The sequence below is a fragment of the Somniosus microcephalus genome, chromosome 8 (genome assembly GCF_052327205.1).
Source record: "Somniosus microcephalus isolate GS21.2 chromosome 8, FLI_Smic_1.0, whole genome shotgun sequence".
NCBI lineage: Eukaryota > Metazoa > Chordata > Chondrichthyes > Squaliformes > Somniosidae > Somniosus > Somniosus microcephalus.
The window spans coordinates 273,680,647-273,699,664 of record NC_140994.1 but is presented as its reverse complement, the minus strand read 5'-3'; the positions used below and the strand labels follow the sequence as shown (position 1 = coordinate 273,699,664).

The window sequence follows — 19,018 nt, the reverse complement described above, 5'->3', positions numbered from 1 at the left end:
GTTGTTTTGCTTGCAGCAATTCCCCGTTCTGAGAGGTAGTCCTTGAGTTCCCTTGACATAAAGGATGGACCCCGGTCTGAGTGAATATAAGCCGGCATGCCACAGAGAGAAAATACCTGCTCAAGGCAGCAGATTACTGTGGACGCCAGCATATTGGAGCAGGGGAAGGCAAACGGAAAACGTGAATATTCGTCGATCATGGTGAGCAAATATGTGTTCCGAGTTGAAGAGGGCACTGGGCCCTTAAAATCGATGCTAAGTCGTTGCATCGGTTGGGTTGCATGTATGAGTATACCATCTGAGGGGCGGAAGAACTGAGGTTTTAATTCCGCACAAAGCCGGCATTCTGAGCATATTTTCTTTACATCTCCAGTGGAAAAAGGGAGATTCCGTGATCGTACGAAATGTAGCATGCGCGTAACGCCAGGATGACACAAACCATTGTGGACATCCATGAGAGTGGAGGATGACATAGTGGAGCAGAATGCCCGTGTGAGGGTGTCCGGGGCCACATTCTCCTTGCCAGGCCGATAGAGAATGGTATAACCAAAAGAGGCCAGTTCCATCCTCCAAAGTTGTATTTTATTATTCTTAATTTTGGTTCGTTTTCGATTATCGAGCATGAAGGCGACTGATCGTTGGTCCGTGATCAATGTAAAGTGCTGGCGAGCTAGAAAATGGTTCCACTTCCGTACTGCCTCTATGATGGCTGTGGCTTCTTTCTCAACCGGAGGATAATGTAGCTCGGCACCTTGTAAGGTCCTGGACATAAATGCTACAGGACGACCTTCCTGATTCAGAGTAGCCGAGATCGCCACCTCCGAGGCATCACATTCAACCACGAAAGGGAGATTCTCATCGATGGAGTGAAGAGCCGCTTTCTCCAACTGTTTTTTGAGAAGGTTAAAGGCTGCAACAGCCGCTGTTCCCAGTGGAAATGATCTAGCATGCAGCAAGGGTTGGATTTTGTCCGAAAAATGAGGAATCCATTTAGCGTAGTATGCAAACAGACCGAGAGCCCGACGTAAAGAAGCCGGATTCTTAGGTGACGGGAGCTCTTGGAGCGGGCGAAGTCTTTCTGGGTCTGGCTTAATGATACTATTGCCTACGCAGTAGCCAAGGATGTTGATGGTCGGTTGCGACTCAACAGATTTGGATTCATTCAGGGTCAAATTACGGCGATGGAGGGCATCCCGAAATTTTTGGAGGTTGGAGTCGTGTTCCTGTTGATCGTGACCTGCAATGGTAATGTTATCAAGATAGGGAAAAGTGTCCCTTAGGTTTTCCTGCTTAACCAGGCCATCCATTGCCCGTTGAAAGACAGCCACTCCATTAGTAACCCCGAATGGGAGGCGACGAAATTGGTACAGCCGTCCATTAGCCTCAAAGGCTGTGTACTGCTTATCTGAGACCTTCAAGGGTAACTGATGATAGGCACTTTTTAAATCGTAAGTTGAGAACACTTTGTATTCGGCCAGTTTATTAACCATATCATCAATGCGTGGCAATGGGTAGGCGTCCAAGTCGGTATATTGATTGATGGTTTGCGAATAATCGATGCATAGTCGCTGTTTGTGAGGTTTTAGAGGGTTCTTGACAATGACGACTTGAGCCCGCCAGGGCGACGAACATGGTTCAATGATATCCTCTGCTAGAAGTCGAGAGATTTCAGCCGCAATAAAAGATTGGTCTCCCTGATTAAAGCGCCGCGATTTCGTTATTATCGGTTGGCATTGAGGCGGAATACTGGCAAATAATGAGGGTTCATCAAGTGAAGCTGCTGATAATGCACAAAATGGTAATTTAGATGGTATATTAGAAATAGTAAGTCCGGGTTTGGATCCACCAAACTCAATGGTGAGTTTCTTATGCTGTTTTTGGAAGTCCAGCCCTAAGAGGAGATCACTACATAAGTCTTTGAGCACTGAAAGTCAGGTGGAGGGATACATACGACCATGAAGTGTCATATCAACAACACAAAAGCCGGAGATTCTGGTATTAAGTGATGACTGGGCCATCGCAATTGCCTGGTCCGATGGGAAGACATGTAGTTTCAATTTCGCAACAATCTGTTCCTTAATGAAACTATCAGTACTTCCTGAGTCAATTAAGGCATCTAAGGTATGCCCTTTAATTGAAATTTTTGTGGCTGCCTGAGACAGGTTCTGTGGGCAAGCAGCTGTAATTGGTGTCGTTGCACAGAGAGTGGCTAAAACTCTCGGTGTGCTTCTTCGGGAGAGAGCTCGAGAGGAAGCTTGATAGGTCCTAGCTGGAGCATCTTGATAGGCCCTAATTGGGGCAGCTCGGTAGGCCTTAGCTGGATTGGCCCTCGTAGAGGCCCTTGATAGGCAAACTTTAGCAAAGTGTCCTTTTTTCCCGCAATAACTGCAGATTGCATTGCGAGCAGGGCAGGTTTTCCTAGGGTGAAAAGCATCTCCACAAAAGAAGCATTCCTTCCTAGATTGCCAAGAGGCTGCTAAAGTGGGGTCGTCCTCCTCTTCTTCATCAGAATTATCAGAATTAGATTCCCCCATGATAGGGTTCACCTGAGACCGCTTGAATTGTCTGGTTGCAGCTACAGCAGCAGATCGAGATCTGGGCAGCTGATAGAGGTCTGCATTTCTCTTTGCCAAATCCAGTGAACAAGCTAGGTCAAAAGCTTTTTGTAGCTCAAGTGTTTTACTTTCTAGTAGACGCTGGCGTATAAATGGAGAGGCAATCCCGCAGATGAAAGCATCACGAATCATTTCTTGGCGGTACAGCTCAGCTGAGGCTGCCTGAAAGTTACAATCTACGCTGAGCCTGCGAAGTTCTTGCAGGAATTCGTCAATTGATTCCCCTGGCCCTTGTCGGGCTGTGGCCAGTAGATGTCTAGCATAGACCTCATTTGGGGTCTTCGCATACAGTTTCTTAAGTGCCCGAATCACCTCTTCGTAATTATCCCATTCATCAACATATTCGAACACTTTTGGGGTCACATAATTGACAAGTATCTTCAATTTAGCAGGAGCATCCACTTTACATTCATCCAGAAAATTCTCAAAAGTACGATACCAATGCTTCCATACCCTGCCAGCTGCTGGTGTATTCGGGTCCAAGTCCAGACGAATAGGTCTAAGGATTTTATCCATGATGGGTGGTTCCCTGGATCCTTAACTTCCGAGTTTGTCTGAAGGTCTAGTATTTGTCAGTGTAAATACTAAGTTACTTAAATTGATGTAAGAAAAGGAGACTGACCATCAAGTAACTTTAAAGTAAGCTTTAAGTAACTTATAAACACACTATATACAAGAGAGGTCTTTACCATGCCTCTGGTAGAAGCCTCTTACAATACTGAACAGACCAGTATTTATACCAGTCCAACAGGAAGTGACATTTACAGGAAGTGAGGTATGTACACAGTTCATAGTTCATAGTTCACAGTTCACAGGAAGTGATGACATAACTTCCCGGAAGTTAGCATTTTTATCACACATACCATGTGCAGTGTGGGTGGATAACTTCAAATAATAAGGAGCTATTTCCGTGCTAATGAATTTAATGATCACAGAAATAATCATCAAATGCACAAACCACAAGAAGATGAGATCTTTAAATTTACCGCAGGACAGGACACAGCTAACTTTTTTTTAATCATTTATGGGATGTGGGCGTCGCTGGCAAGACCAGCATTTATTGCCCATCCCTAGTTGCCCTTGAGAAGGTGGTGGTGAACAGCCTTCTTGAACCGCTGCAGTCCGTGTGGTGAAGGTGCTCCCACAGCGCTGTTAGGGAGGGAGTTCCAGGATTTTGACCCAGCGACGATGAAGGATCGGCGATATATTTCCAACTCAGGATGGTGTGTGACTTGGAGGGGAACTTGGAGGTGGTGGTGTTCCCATGCACCTGCTGCCCTTGTCCTTCTAGGTGGAAGAGGTCGCGGGTTTGGGAGGTGCTGCCGAAGAAGCCTTGGCGAGTTGCTGCAGTGCATCTTGTAGATGGTACACACTGCAGCCACGGTACGCTGGTGGTGGAGGGAGTGAATGTTTAAGGTGGTGGATGGGGTGTCGATCAAGCGGGCTGCTTTGTCCTGGATGGTGTTGAGCTTCTTGAGTGTTGTTGGAGCTGAACTCATCCAGGCAAGTGGAGAGTATTCCATCACACTCCTTACATGTGCCTTGTAGATGGTGGAGAGGTTTTGGGGAGTCAGGAGGTGAGACACTCGCCGCAGAATACCCAGCCTCTGACCTGCTCTTGCTGCCAAGAAAGTCGAGAGACAAAGAATGACTGGGAGGAGCAGGGGCCACGACAAAAGGTCAGAGGAACTGAAAGAATGAGGATTTTCATTGCCACGTTGGAGGGACGAGGTCAGGATGGGATGATTGAACCATTGTATTGTGGATGGACTGGAGGCTTTTTACTGAGGACGATATCGAGGTAGTGGATGAATGTAGAGTGGGATCACCAGCAAATGGATGGATAGGGTTGGGTATGAATGAAGCCATTGATATTCTGAAAGAACAGGGGAGAAAGAGCCTGCCCCTCGTGAATCACTGAATTAAAGTTTAACGCGAGTCGCAGCATAGAGGGATTTGAAAGAAAAATAAAAAGGTATGAATAGAAATATCAGTGAGTTCAAAATATACACATCCTTCCAAATGTAACAACAACTTGCATTTCTATAGTGACATTTTGCAGGCAAAAGAACCAGAGGGGAGATGAGGAGAATTTTTTTTTATGCAGCGAGTTGTTGTGATCTGGAATGCGCTGCCTGAAAGGGCGGCGGAAGCAGATTCAATAGTAACTTTCAAAAGGGAATTGGAGAAATACTTGAAAAGGAAAAATTTGCAGGGCTGTGGGGAAAGAGCAGGGGAGTGGGACTAATTGGAGAGCTCGTTCAAAGAGCCGGCACAGGCACGATGGGCCGAATGGCCTCCTTCTCTGCTGTATCATTCTGTAAATTGTCCCAAGATGCTTCACAGGAATGTGATCTGACATAAGTTGACACCGAGCCAGAGACAGGGATGTTAGAAGGGGCGACTACAGCGAGTGCCAGCTGGGATTATTGTGCTCAAGTCTCTGGAGTGGGACTTTGAACTCACGGCCCTTCTGGCTCAGAGGCGAGAGCGCTGCCCACTGAGCCCTGTGTAACCCCTGTAAGGTTATACTGTACCTGAAGCAGGGGTGCTGTTAGCTAAGGTTACGTTACATTGTACCACTATCTCTAATGCTGATTTGATTGCAAGGTTGAAAAACCAGACTCCAGGATCAGAATTCCGATCCATATCTGGTCACAACCCGACTTTGATAAACTATGATCAACACTCAATGTTCCCGACTGAGTGAGCTGAAGAAGCCAGTGATTGTGAAGCTCGGCAAGAAGAGGATGGTGACTGCTGCATATTAAAGAGCAGAGGCAGAGAGTGAGACACTGAATCAAAGATTCAAAACAGATCACATTCCCAGCTTTCAGGGCTCAGGACGCAGGAACAGAGCGTGAGACCCAGGCGTGAGACGAATGATAAACGTAGAGTTGGTTGCTGGGGGTTTAGTCACAGTGATTCAGACAAAGCTAACTGGTCAGGTCCAGGAATCGGGCCTCAGCACTCAATCTGCTGTCGATGTCGCACCCATGGGACTGAACGGGACACAGCTTCCAGTTGGAGAAACCAGTGCTTTCTGTATCTCTGCGTCTATTTGTATTCATGGGGCCACCCACTCACGGCCGGGTGTCGGCCACCCTCAGTGGGCAGCACCATCTCTCCCTCTCTCGCCTCTGAGTCTGAAGTTCGTGGGTTCAAGCCACCACACTCCAAAGACTTGAGCACAAAACTCTGGCCGACACTCCCAGTGCAGTCTGAGGGAGTGCTGCACTGTCGGAGGGGCAGTACTGAGGGAGAGCCGCACTGTCGGAGGGGCAGTACTGAGGGAGCGCCGCACTGTCGGAGGGGCAGTACTGAGGGAGAGCCGCACTGTCGGAGGGGCAGTACTGAGGGAGCGCCGCACTGTCGGAGGGGCAGTACTGAGGGAGAGCTGCACTGTCGGAGGGGCAGTACTGAGGGAGCGCCGCACTGTCGGAGGGGCAGTACTGAGGGAGCGCCGCACTGTCGGAGGGGCAGTACTGAGGGAGAGCTGCACTGTCGGAGGGGCGGTACTGAGGGAGCGCTGGACTGTCGGAGGGGCAGAACTGAGGGAGCGCTGGACTGTCGGAGGGGCAGTACTGAGGGAGCGCTGCACTGTCGGAGGGGCAGTACTGAAGGAACGATGCACTGTCGGAGGGGCAGTACTGAGGGAGCGCCGGACTGTCGGAGGGGCAGTACTGAGGGAGAGCTGCACTGTCGGAGGGGCAATACTGAGGGAGTGCCGCACTGTCGGAGGGGCAGTACTGAGGGAGCGCCGCCCTGTCGGAGGGGCAGTACTGAGGGGGCGCCGGACTGTCGGAGGGGCAGTACTGAGGGAGCGCCGCCCTGTCAGAGGGGCAGTACTGAGGGAGAGCTGCACTGTTGAAGGGGCAGTACTGAGGGAGAGCTGCACTGTCGGAGGGGCAATACTGAGGGAGCGCTGCACTGTCAGAGGGGCAGTACTGAGGGAGCGCTGCACTGTCGGAGGGGCAGTACTGAGGGAGCGCTGCACTGTCAGAGGGGCAGTACTGAGGGAGCGCCGGACTGTCGGAGGGGCAGTACTGAGGGAGCGCTGCACTGTCGGAGGGGCAGTACTGAGGGAGCGCTGCACTGTCGGAGGGGCAGTACTGAGGGAGAGCCGCACTGTCGGAGGGGCAGTACTGAGGGAGAGCCGCACTGTCGGAGGGGCAGTACTGAGGGAGCGCGGCACTGTCGGAGGGGCAGTACTGAGGGAGTTCTCCGGGTCTCCTGTGATAGGGTGGGAGGCAGGAGAGATTAAATGAGCAGCAGAATCATTCCCTACACCTGCTGCCCAAAAATTGGCAGCCGAGGTTATGGTCTGAAATTGTTGAACTCGACGTTGTGTCTGGAAGGCTGTAAAGTGCCCAATCGAACGATGAGGTGTTGTTCCTCGAGCTTACGTTGAGCTTCACTGGAACAATGTAAGAGGCCGAGGATGGTGAGGTCTGAGTGGGAATGGAGCGGAGAATTATAATGACAGGCGACCAGAATCTCAGTGTCACGCTTGAGAACTGAATGGAGATGTTCCGCAAATCGATCACCCAATCTGCGTTTGGTTCGAGCAGCCCTCTTGTGCTGTGGGACATGGTTAGGGTCAGTTTCGTGATATAACAAAAACGTTAACATTTTACTGGAAGTGAGTTGTGAAACAACTGATTTAATTGGACTTGCCGTGGGCCGGCAGGAATGATTAATGAGCTGAACCTGGATCAAGTCCCTGTCTGAATCCCGAGCGTCACAAAGGTATGGGGCAATTAGTTGGAAGATGTTGGTGCACTGTGACTGCGAATACGAGAGGAGGTATTCATGCCTTCACCCTTTCATGGCTAGAGTTTGATGCCAACATTAAACCAGCTGGAATAAGATCAGTTGGGCAGATGTTGTGCCCATAGTCTGAGTGAAGTATTGGTTGGAAACCATTTTGTACTTGGTTTGACCAGAGTTCAAGTCAACAATCACACACAGACTCGAATCGCTAACACACCTTTCTTCATTCCTTTCACACATGAATAAAATCTGAATAGTTAATAGATCACTTACGAGTTTGTGATAATACAACAGGTGGATTCAACTTGGTGGGACGTGTTTCAGTCTCGGCTGTGTTCAGTTTACACTGATCTCAGTTCATCACCCAGTTGTTTGGTGTCTACTGGCTGAAGCTCGTCCAGTTAACGGGCAGCGGGTCAGACGACATCAGTTTAAATGTCTGGTATTAGAACAAAGGCTCAGAATCTGTCCTCGGGAGGGAATCTGAGTGACAGGTGGAAGCTGGATCACATTTCATAGAATCATATAAATCTACAGCACAGAGGGAGGCCATTTGGCCCATCGTGTCTGCGCCGGTCGACAAAGAGCTGTCCAACCTAATCCCAGTTTCCAGCTCTTGGTCCGTAGCCCTGTAGGTTACAACACTTCAAGGACACGGTGGGTCACGGACAGGGGGGCACGGTGGCATAGTGGTTAGCACTGTTGCCTCACAACACCAGGGACCTGGGTTCAAATCCGGCCTCGGGTGACTGTCTGTGTGGAGTTTGCACATTCTCCCTGTGTCTGCGTGGGTTTCCTCCGGGTGCTCCGGTTTCCTCCCACAGTCCAAAGATGTGCGGGTTAGGTTGATTTGGCTATGATAAATTGACCCTTAGTGTTAGGGGATTAAATGCGTGGGGTTACGGGGATAGGGTGGGATATGTGTCGGTGCAGGCTCGATGGGCCGAAGTGGCCTCTATCTGCACTGTGGGGATTCTGTGATCTGTGTGACATATCCAAGAACTTTGTCTCTGTTAATTCATCCCCGTTTCGCTCTTGTGTAGCCTCGAGAGTTAGAATACAAAGGGCAGGAAGTGATGCTTCAGTGGTACAGAGCTCTCGTCAGACCCCATCTGGGACATTGTGTTCAATTCCGGCCTCCGCCCCTCAGGAAGGATATATTGTCCTCGGGAGGGGAGCAGCGCAGATTCATTAGAATGATACCGGGGCTAAAAGGGTTAAATTATGAGGACAGGTTCCATAAAGTAGCCTTGTATTCCCTCGAGTTTAGAAGATTAAGGGGTGATCTAATCGAGGTGTTGAAGACGATTAAAGGAGGTGATCGGGTCGATCGAGAGAAACTATTTGCCCTGGTCGGGGGAGTCCAGAACAAGGGGGCAGAACCTCACCCCAGGGGGTCCTGTTCCGGAGTGGGGGGGGGGCGGGGAGCGGTACTAATGAAATAGAAAGAAAGACTTGCATCTCTACAGCGCTTTTCACGACCTGAGGATGTCCCAAAGTGTTTTACAGCCAATGGAGTACTTTTTGAAGCGTAGTCACTGTTGTAATGTAGGAAACGCAGCAGCCAATTTGCGCACAACAAGATCCCACAAACAGCAATGTGATCGTGATCAGATAATGGGGGAGAAATTGAGCATAGCCCCGTTTGGGGCACCAGCCTCGCCAGGGCGCTAAAAGTAGCGCCCCGGAAGCATTCACGGCCGCCCGCCGGATATTGAGTGGTAGCGCCCCAAAGGGAAGCACAGCGCTACTGGAGGCGCCCCGCATCCCTCTTGGGGCGCTGCGACTGAATATCGTGATGCAACGTGCCGCAGCTCCACACGCTGCGGTACGTCGCGCTGCGGTATTGCAGGCCTTCTTCCCCTTCTTAAAGGGGAGGGGCCTTGTGCAGCGCGATCTGGGGCCCAGCTGGGCCCCCGAGGATCAGGAGTGCTGGCAAAAGAGCCCAGCACCGAGGAGAAGTGCCGGGCTTTTGGAACGCAGCCAGCACTCCGCGGGGGGGTGGGGGGGGGTGTTCAGGAGGCCGGGGACAGGAGCGCAGGCAGGTGCTGATAGGCGGCCAACAACAAAAATGGCCGCCCCGCACCTCTCCTTTAATTTGCGCCTCCCCGGCCGCAGGTAGGCCCCCCTGCACCGGTCGGACATAGCGTCCGGCGGTAAATCAGGGGGCGCTTCCAAATATCACTGCCGGGGCGTCAGCGGGGCGCTGCGCACACCAATGACGTCATCGGTAGCGGCGCAGCGCTAACGGCTAGTACCACCACTAGCGTCCCGTGGAATTTAGCGGGAGGCGTGGGCTGTGCCGCGCCCGGGCGCCAGTTGGCTTGCGACCCACTTAGCGCCCTCTTAAGGTGCTAACGGGTGGCGCAGCCAACCGAATTTCTCCCCCAATCTGTTTTAATGATGCTGATTGAGGGATAAATATTGGCCCAGGACACCGGGGAGAACGCCCCTGCTCTTCTTCGATATAGCATCATGAGATCTTTCCTGTCCACCTGAGAGAGCAGACAGGGCCTCGGTTTAATGTCTCACCTTAAAGATGAACGACCTGAACCCAGAAGTACTGGTGGGGTCAGGTCAAGTTGAGTGGAACACGAGGGAGTAGAATCTGCTCCACTGTGTCACCACCCGGAGCGCATCGGTTCAAGAAGAAGGCACACCACCACCTTCTCAGGGCAATAAATGTCGGTCTTCATAGAACCATAGAAATTTACGGCACAGAAAGAGGCCATTCGGCCCATCGTGTCCATGCCAGCCGAAAAAGAGTTATCCAGCCTAATCCCACTTTCCAGCTGCTGTAGGTTTCGGCACTTCAAGTGTATATCCGAGTACTGTTTAAATGTGATGAGGGTTTCTGCCTCTACCACCCTTTCAGGCAGTGAGTTCCAGACCCCCACCACCCTCTGGGTGAAAAAAGTTCTCCTCAACTCCCCTGTTTATCGACTGCTCTGCTAAGGGAAATAGGTCCTTCCTCTCCACTCTATCCAGGCCCCTCAGAACTTGACACATCGTTTTCTTGCCAGTGACACCCACATCGCGAGAATGAATTGGCAGTTCACAGCAGCAAAGATTCACTCATGGCTCAGTCATTAGAGTTCGCTTGTTGGACCCAGATTGCTTTGACAAGGCTAGCGCTGAAATGTTTATCTCTCAGGTGCTGACAGATCTTGCTGTTTTCACTGTAGATTTCTAACACCTTTTTGTTTCCAAATAAATTTGTGCTTTTTCAAAGGAAGTCTCTGAATTTCCGTGTGACTGACAGCGTGTCGCTTGTTGTTGCTGTTTTTCAGTCTGCTCGCTGTTTGCTCGAGGGGTCTATGCAATCTTTGGATTTTACGACAGGAAGACGGTGAACACACTCACTTCATTTTGTGGAGCCCTGCACCTCTCCTTCATCACACCCAGCTTCCCCGTCGATACCTCCAACCAGTTTGTCATCCAGATGAGACCTGACCTACAGAACGCTCTGCTCAGCCTCATCGAACATTACAAATGGCAGAAGTTTGTCTATATTTACGATGCTGATCGCGGTAAATAAACTTTCATCCTATCCTGTATAGAATCATTTGACAGCCCACGCAGTAACTATTACTGTAATCTCACAAAATATTACAACTCTCTCAGTAAATATCAGTCCTCGCTCATTAATATTTCAGAATCTTTCAAGGCTTTCTCAATTTGGGCATTGTGCCATGAGATTGGAAACTTGCTAATATCAGAAGGGTGGGAGATGGAAGCCCACCAGTCTAAGATGAGTTATGGGGAAGTACTAGACTCTGTTATTAGGGACAGAGTGTCTGGGAACTTGAATAATGATCAGCTGAGCAGGGAGTGTTAGTGTGGGTTTGGTAAAGGTGCGACATGTCTGACTAAATAGGAGAAATGTTCAGGGCTATGAGGAAAGAGCAGGGGGAGTGGGACTAATTGAATTGCTCTTTCAAAGAGCCGGCACAGACTCGATGGGACGAACAGCCTCCTTCTGTGCTGTGTGATTCTAAGATTCTATGATTTTATAACTAATCTAGTTGAACTTTTTAACAGCCTTCTCAACCTGCCCTGCCACCTTCAAGGATTTGTGTACGTACACCCCCAGGTCACTCTGTTCCTGCACCCCCTTTTAAAATTGTGCACTTTAGTTTATATTGCCTCTCCTCATTCTTCCTACCAAAATGTATCACTTCTCTGCATTAAATTCCATCTGCCATGTGTCTGCCCATTTCACCAGTCTGTCTGTGTCCTCCTCATTGTTTACTGCATTTCTGAGTTTCGTGTCACCTTCAAACTTTGAACTTGTGCCCTGTGTACCCAAGTCCAGGTCATTGATATATATTAAAAAGAGCAGTGGTCCTAATACCGATCCCTGGGGAACACCACTGTACACTTTCCTCCAGTCTGAAAAACAACCGTTCACCACCACTCCCTGCTTCCTGTCCCTTAGTCAATTTTGTATCCATGCCGCCACTGCCCCTTTAATCCCATGGGATTTAATTGTGTTTACAAGTATATTATGTGGTTCTGTGTCAAACGCCTTTTGAAAGTCCAAATACACAACATCAACCGCACTGCCCTGATCAATCCTCGCCACTACTTCCTCAAAGAACTCGATCAAGTTACTCTGACACGATTTGCCTTTAACATCTTTATTACCCCATGATCTTCCATAAGAGCATAAGAATTAGGAGCAGGAGTCGGTCATTTGGCCCTTCGAGCCTGCTCCGCCATTCAACAAGACCATGGCTGATCTTCTACCTCAACTCCACCTTCCCGCCCAATCCCCATATCCCTTGATTCCCTTAGTTCCCAAAAATTTATCGACCTCTGTCTTGAATATACTCAATGACGGAGCATCCACGGCTCTCTGGGGTAGAGAATTACAAAGATTCACAACCCTTCTCATCTCAGTCCTAAATGGCCGATCCCTTATTCTGTGATTGTGACCCCTGGTTCTAGACTCGCCAGTCAGGGGAAACATTTTCTCAGCATAAACCCTGTCAAGCCCCTTAAGAATTTTATATGTTTCAATGAGATCACCTCTCATTCTTCTAAACTCTAGAGAATATAGGCCTAGCCTACTCAATCTCTCCTCATAGGACAATCCCCTCATCTTCGTTGCACTCCCTCTAAGGCAAGTATGTCTTTCCTTAGGTAAGGAGACCAAGACTGTGCACAGTACTCCAGGTGTGGCCTCACCAATGCCCTGTATAATTGTAGTAAGACTTCTTTACTCTTATACTCTAATCCCTTTGTTACAAAAGCTAACATGCCAGTTGCTTGCTGTACCTACATGTTAACGTTCTGTGATTCGTGTACAAGGACACCCAGGTCCCTCTGAATGTAAGCATTTCCCAGTCTCTCACCATTCAAAAAATATTCTGCTTTTTTGTTTTTCCTACCAAAGTGGATAACTTCACCCTTCCCCACATTGTATCCCATTTGCCATGTTCTTTCCCACTCAGTCCACCTGTCTATATCTCTCTGCAGCCTCTCTGTGTCCTCCTCACAGCTTACTTTCCCACCTAACGTTGTATCATCATTAAACTGGGATACATTACACTCAGTCCCTTCATCTAAGTCATTAATATAGATTGTGAATAGCTGAGGCCCCAACACTGATCCTTGCGGTACCCCACAGTTACAGCCTGCCAACCCAAAAAAGTCCCGTTTATTCCTACTCTCTGTTTTCTGTCCATTAACCAATCCTCAATCCATGCTAGAATATTACCCCCAATCCCAGGAGTCCTAATTTTGTGTAATAACCTCTTGTGTGGCACCTTATCGAATGGTTTTTGAAAATCCAAATGCACCACATCCACCAGTTCCCCCTCATCAATCTTACCAGTTACATCTTAAAAAACTCGAACAGATTTGTCAAACACGAATTCCCTTTCATAAAACCACGTTGACTCTGCCGAATCATATTTTGATTTTCTAAGTGCCCTGTTACCACGTCCCTAATAATAGATTCTAGCATTTTCCCTGCAACTGATGTGACAAGTGACAAATCATTTTATCTCAGTATTAAATTTCTCACTTGTGCTCAGGGGAGAACACAACTGATGTGAAAGGGAAGAGCTTTGAACTTTAACAGACATCTTAAAGTATTAGAGATGTGACGGAGGGAGAGTGTTGGGAGAGATGTGACGGAGGGGAGAGTGTTGGGGAGATGTGACGGAGGGAGAGTGTTGGGGAGAGATGTGATGGAGGGGAGAGTGTTGGGAGAGATGTGACGGAGGGAGAGTGTTGGGGAGAGATGTGATGGAGGGGAGAGTGTTGGGAGAGATGTGACGGAGGGAGAGTGTTGGGGAGAAATGTGATGGAGGGAGAGTGTTGGGGAGATGTGACGGCAGGAGAGTGTTGGGGAGAGATGTGACGGAGGGAGAGTGTTGGGGAGAGATGTGACGGTGGGAGAGTGTTGGGGAGAGATGTGACGGAGGGAGAGTGTTGGGGAGAGATGTGACGGAGGGAGAGTGTTGGGGAGAGATGTGACGGAGGGAGAGTGTTGGGGAGAGATGTGACGGAGGGAGAGTGTTGGGGAGATGTGACGGAGGGAGAGTGTTGGGGAGAGATGTGACGGAGGGAGAGTGTTGGGGAGAGATGTGACGGAGGGAGAGTGTTGGGGAGAGATGTGACGAAGGGAGAGTGCTGGGGAGAGATGTGACGGAGGGAGAGAGTTGGGAGAGATGTGACGGAGGGAGAGTGTTGGGGAGATGTGACGGAGGGAGAGTGTTGGGGAGAGCTGTGACGGAGGGAGAGTGTTGGGGAGAGATGTGATGGAGGGAGAGTGTTGGGGAGAGATGTGATGGAGGGAGAGTGTTGGGGAGATGTGACGGAGGGAGAGTGTTGGGGAGATGTGACGGAGGGAGAGTGTTGGGGAGAGCTGTGACGGAGGGAGAGTGTTGGGGAGAGATGTGATGGAGGGAGAGAGTTGGGAGAGATGTGACGGAGGGAGAGTGTTGGGGAGATGTGACGGAGGGAGAGTGTTGGGGAGAGATGTGATGGAGGGAGAGAGTTGGGGAGATGTGACGGAGGGAGAGTGTTGGGGAGATGTGACGGAGGGAGAGTGTTGGGGAGAGATGTGATGGAGGGAGAGTGTTGGGGAGATGTGACGGAGGGAGAGTGTTGGGGAGATGTGACGGAGGGAGAGTGTTGGGGAGAGCTGTGACGGAGGGAGAGTGTTGGGGAGAGATGTGATGGAGGGAGAGTGTTGGGGAGATGTGACGGAGGGAGAGTGCTGGGGAGAGATGTGACGGAGGGAGAGTGTTGGGGAGAGATGTGATGAGGGGAGAGTGTTGGGGAGAGATGTGACGGAGGGAGAGTGTTGGGGAGAGATGTGACGGAGGGAGAGTGTTGGGGAGAGATGTGACGGAGGGAGAGTGTTGGGGAGAGATGTGACGGAGGGAGAGTGTTGGGGAGAGATGTGACGGAGGGAGAGTGCTGGGGAGAGATGTGACGGAGGGAGAGTGTTGGGAGAGATGTGACGGAGGGAGAGTGTTGGGGAGAGATGTGACGGAGGGAGAGTGTTGGGGAGAGATGTGATGGAGGGAGAGTGTTGGGGAGATGTGATGGAGGGAGAGTGTTGGGGAGAGATGTGATGGAGGGAGAGTGTTGGGGAGATGTGACGGAGGGAGAGTGTTGGGGAGAGATGTGACGGAGGGAGAGTGCTGGGGAGAGATGTGACGGAGGGAGAGTGTTGGGGAGATGTGATGGCGGGAGAGTGTTGGGGAGAAATGTGACGGAGGGAGAGTGCTGGGGAGAGATGTGACAGAGGGAGAGTGTTGGGGAGAAATGTGACGGAGGGAGAGTGTTGGGGAGATGTGATGGAGGGAGAGTGTTGGGGAGAGATGTGACGGAGGGAGAGTGCTGGGGAGAGATGTGACGGAGGGAGAGTGTTGGGGAGAGATGTGACGGAGGGAGAGTGTTGGGGAGAGATGTGATGGAGGGAGAGTGTTGGGGAGAAATGTGATGGAGGGAGAGTGTTGGGGAGAGATGTGACGGAGGGAGAGTGTTGGGGAGAGATGTGACGGAGGGAGAGTGTTGGGGAGAGATGTGATGGAGGGACAGTGTTGGGGAGAGATGTGACGGAGGGAGAGTGTTGGGGAAAGATGTGACGGAGGGAGAGTGTTGGGGAGATGTGACGGAGGGAGAGTGCTGGGGAGAGATGTGACGGAGGGAGAGTGTTGGGGAGAGATGTGACAGAGGGTGAGTGTTGGGGAGAGATGTGATGGAGGGAGAGTGTTGGGGAGAGATGTGACGGAGGGAGAGTGTTGGGGAGAGATGTGACGGAGGGAGAGTGTTGGGGAGAGATGTGACGGAGGGAGAGTGTTGGGGAGAGATGTGACAGAGGGTGAGTGTTGGGGAGAGATGTGACGGAGGGAGAGTGTTGGGGAGAGATGTGACGGAGGGAGAGTGTTGGGGAGAGATGTGACGGAGGGAGAGTGTTGGGGAGAGATGTGACGGAGGGAGAGTGTTGGGGAGATGTGACGGAGGGAGAGTGTTGGGGAGAGATGTGACGGAGGGGAGAGTGTTGGGGAGAGATGTGCTGGAGGGAGAGTGTTGGGGAGAGATGTGACAGAGGGAGAGTGTTGGGGAGAGATGTGATGGAGGGAGAGTGTTGGGGAGAGATGTGACAGAGGGAGAGTGTTGGGGAGAGATGTGATGGAGGGAGAGTGTTGGGGAGAGATGTGATGGAGGGAGAGTGTTGGGGAGAGATGTGACAGAGGGAGAGTATTGGGGAGAGATGTGACGGAGGGAGAGTGTTGGGGAGAGATGTGACGGAGGGAGAGTGTTGTGGAGAGATGTGATGGAGGGAGAGTGTTGGGGAGATGTGATGGCGGGAGAGTGTTGGGGAGAAATGTGACGGAGGGAGAGTGCTGGGGAGAGATGTGACAGAGGGAGAGTGTTGGGGAGAAATGTGACGGAGTGAGAGTGTTGGGGAGAAATGTGACGGAGGGAGAGTGCTGGGGAGATGTGACGGAGGGAGAGTGTTGGGGAGAGATGTGATGGAGGGGAGAGTGTTGGGAGAGATGTGACGGAGGGAGAGTGTTGGGGAGAGATGTGACGGAGGGAGAGTGTTGGGGAGAGATGTGACGGAGGGAGAGTGTTGGGGAGAGATGTGACGGAGGGAGAGTGTTGGGGAGAGATGTGATGGAGGGAGAGTGTTGGGGAGAGATGTGACGGAGGGAGAGTGTTGGGGAGGTGTGACGGAGGGAGAGTGTTGGGGAGATGTGACGGAGGGAGAGTGTTGGGGAGAGATGTGACGGAGGGAGAGTGTTGGGGAGGTGTGACGGAGGGAGAGTGTTGGGGAGAGCTGTGACGGCGGGAGAGTGTTGGGGAGATGTGACGGAGGGAGAGTGTTGGGGAGAGATGTGACGGAGGGAGTGTGTTGGGGAGAGATGTGACGGAGGGAGAGTGCTGGGGAGATGTGACGGAGGGAGAGTGTTGGGGAGAGATGTGATGGAGGGGAGAGTGTTGGGAGAGATGTGACGGAGGGAGAGTGTTGGGGAGAGATGAGCCGGAGGGAGAGTGTTGGGGAGATGTGACGGAGGGAGAGTGTTGGGGAGAGCTGTGACGGAGGGAGAGTGTTGGGGAGAGATGAGCCGGAGGGAGAGTGTTGGGGAGAGATGTGACGGAGGGAGAGTGTTGGGGAGATGTGACGGAGGGAGAGTGTTGGGGAGAGATGTGACGGAGGGAGAGTGTTGGGGAGAGATGTGACAGAGGGAGAGTGTTGGGGAGATGTGACGGAGGGAGAGTGTTGGGGAGAGATGTAACGGAGGGAGAGTGTTGGGGAGAGATGTGACGGAGGGAGAGTGTTGGGAGAGATGTGACGGAGGGAGAGTGTTGGGGAGAGATGAGCCGGAGGGAGAGTGTTGGGGAGAGATGTGACGGAGGGAGAGTGTTGGGGAGATGTGACGGAGGGAGAGTGTTGGGGAGAGATGTGACGGAGGGAGAGTGTTGGGGAGAGATGTGACGGAGGGAGAGTGTTGGGGAGAGATGTGACGGAGGGAGAGTGTTGGGGAGGTGTGACGGAGGGAGAGTGTTGGGGAGATGTGACGGAGGGAGAGTGTTGGGGAGAGATGTGACGGAGGGAGAGTGTTGGGGAGAGATGTGACGGAGGGAGAGTGTTGGGGAGAGCTGTGATGGCGGGAGAGTGTTGGGGAGATGTGACGGAGGGAGAGTGTTGGGGAGGGATGTGACGGAGGGAGAGTGTTGGGGAGAGATGTGACGGAGGGAGAGTGCTGGGGAGATGTGACGGAGGGAGAGTGTTGGGGAGAGATGTGATGGAGGGGAGAGTGTTGGGAGAGATGTGACGGAGGGAGAGTGTTGGGGAGAGATGAGCCGGAGGGAGAGTGTTGGGGAGATGTGACGGAGGGAGAGTGTTGGGGAGAGCTGTGACGGAGGGAGAGTGTTGGGGAGAGATGAGCCGGAGGGAGAGTGTTGGGGAGAGATGTGACGGAGGGAGAGTGTTGGGGAGATGTGACGGAGGGAGAGTGTTGGGGAGAGATGTGACGGAGGGAGAGTGTTGGGGAGAGATGTGACGGAGGGAGAGTGTTGGGGAGAGATGTGATGGAGGGAGAGTGTTGGGGAGAGATGTGATGGAGGGAGAGTGTTGGGGAGAGATGTGACAGAGGGTGAGTGTTGGGGAGAGATGTGATGGAGGGAGAGTGTTGGGGAGAGATGTGACGGAGGGAGAGTGTTGGGGAGAGATGTGACGGAGGGAGAGTGTTGGGGAGAGATGTGACGGAGGGAGAGTGTTGGGGAGAGATGTGACAGAGGGTGAGTGTTGGGGAGAGATGTGACGGAGGGAGAGTGTTGGGGAGAGATGTGACGGAGGGAGAGTGTTGGGGAGAGATGTGACGGAGGGAGAGTGTTGGGGAGAGATGTGACGGAGGGAGAGTGTTGGGGAGATGTGACGGAGGGAGAGTGTTGGGGAGAGATGTGACGGAGGGGAGAGTGTTGGGGAGAGATGTGCTGGAGGGAGAGTGTTGGGGAGAGATGTGACAGAGGGAGAGTGTTGGGGAGAGATGTGATGGAGGGAGAGTGTTGGGGAGAGATGTGACAGAGGGAGAGTGTTGGGGAGAGATGTGATGGAGGGAGAGTGTTGGGGAGAGATGTGATGGAGGGAGAGTGTTGGGGAGAGATGTGACAGAGGGAGAGTATTGGGGAGAGATGTGACGGAGGGAGAGTGTTGGGGAGAGATGTGACGGAGGGAGAGTGTTGTGGAGAGATGTGATGGAGGGAGAGTGTTGGGGAGATGTGATGGCGGGAGAGTGTTGGGGAGAAATGTGACGGAGGGAGAGTGCTGGGGAGAGATGTGACAGAGGGAGAGTGTTGGGGAGAAATGTGACGGAGTGAGAGTGTTGGGGAGAAATGTGACGGAGGGAGAGTGCTGGGGAGATGTGACGGAGGGAGAGTGTTGGGGAGAGATGTGATGGAGGGGAGAGTGTTGGGAGAGATGTGACGGAGGGAGAGTGTTGGGGAGAGATGTGACGGAGGGAGAGTGTTGGGGAGAGATGTGACGGAGGGAGAGTGTTGGGGAGAGATGTGACGGAGGGAGAGTGTTGGGGAGAGATGTGATGGAGGGAGAGTGTTGGGGAGAGATGTGACGGAGGGAGAGTGTTGGGGAGGTGTGA

The 19,018-nt window shown here is 51.7% G+C and overlaps 1 protein-coding gene across 3 annotated transcripts in view; it reads left to right on the top strand.

The window, feature by feature from the left end:
* LOC147114410 (glutamate receptor 1-like) overlaps window positions 1-19,018 on the top strand; it is a 568,394-nt gene that overhangs the window by 222,653 nt on the left and 326,723 nt on the right. For all 3 annotated transcript variants that reach the window (XM_085996088.1, XM_085996086.1, XM_085996085.1), the window contains exon 3: window positions 10,679-10,918. In XM_085996088.1, the coding sequence (XP_085852214.1) occupies window positions 10,679-10,918 (240 nt within the window). The remainder of the gene's footprint in view (window positions 1-10,678; window positions 10,919-19,018) is intronic.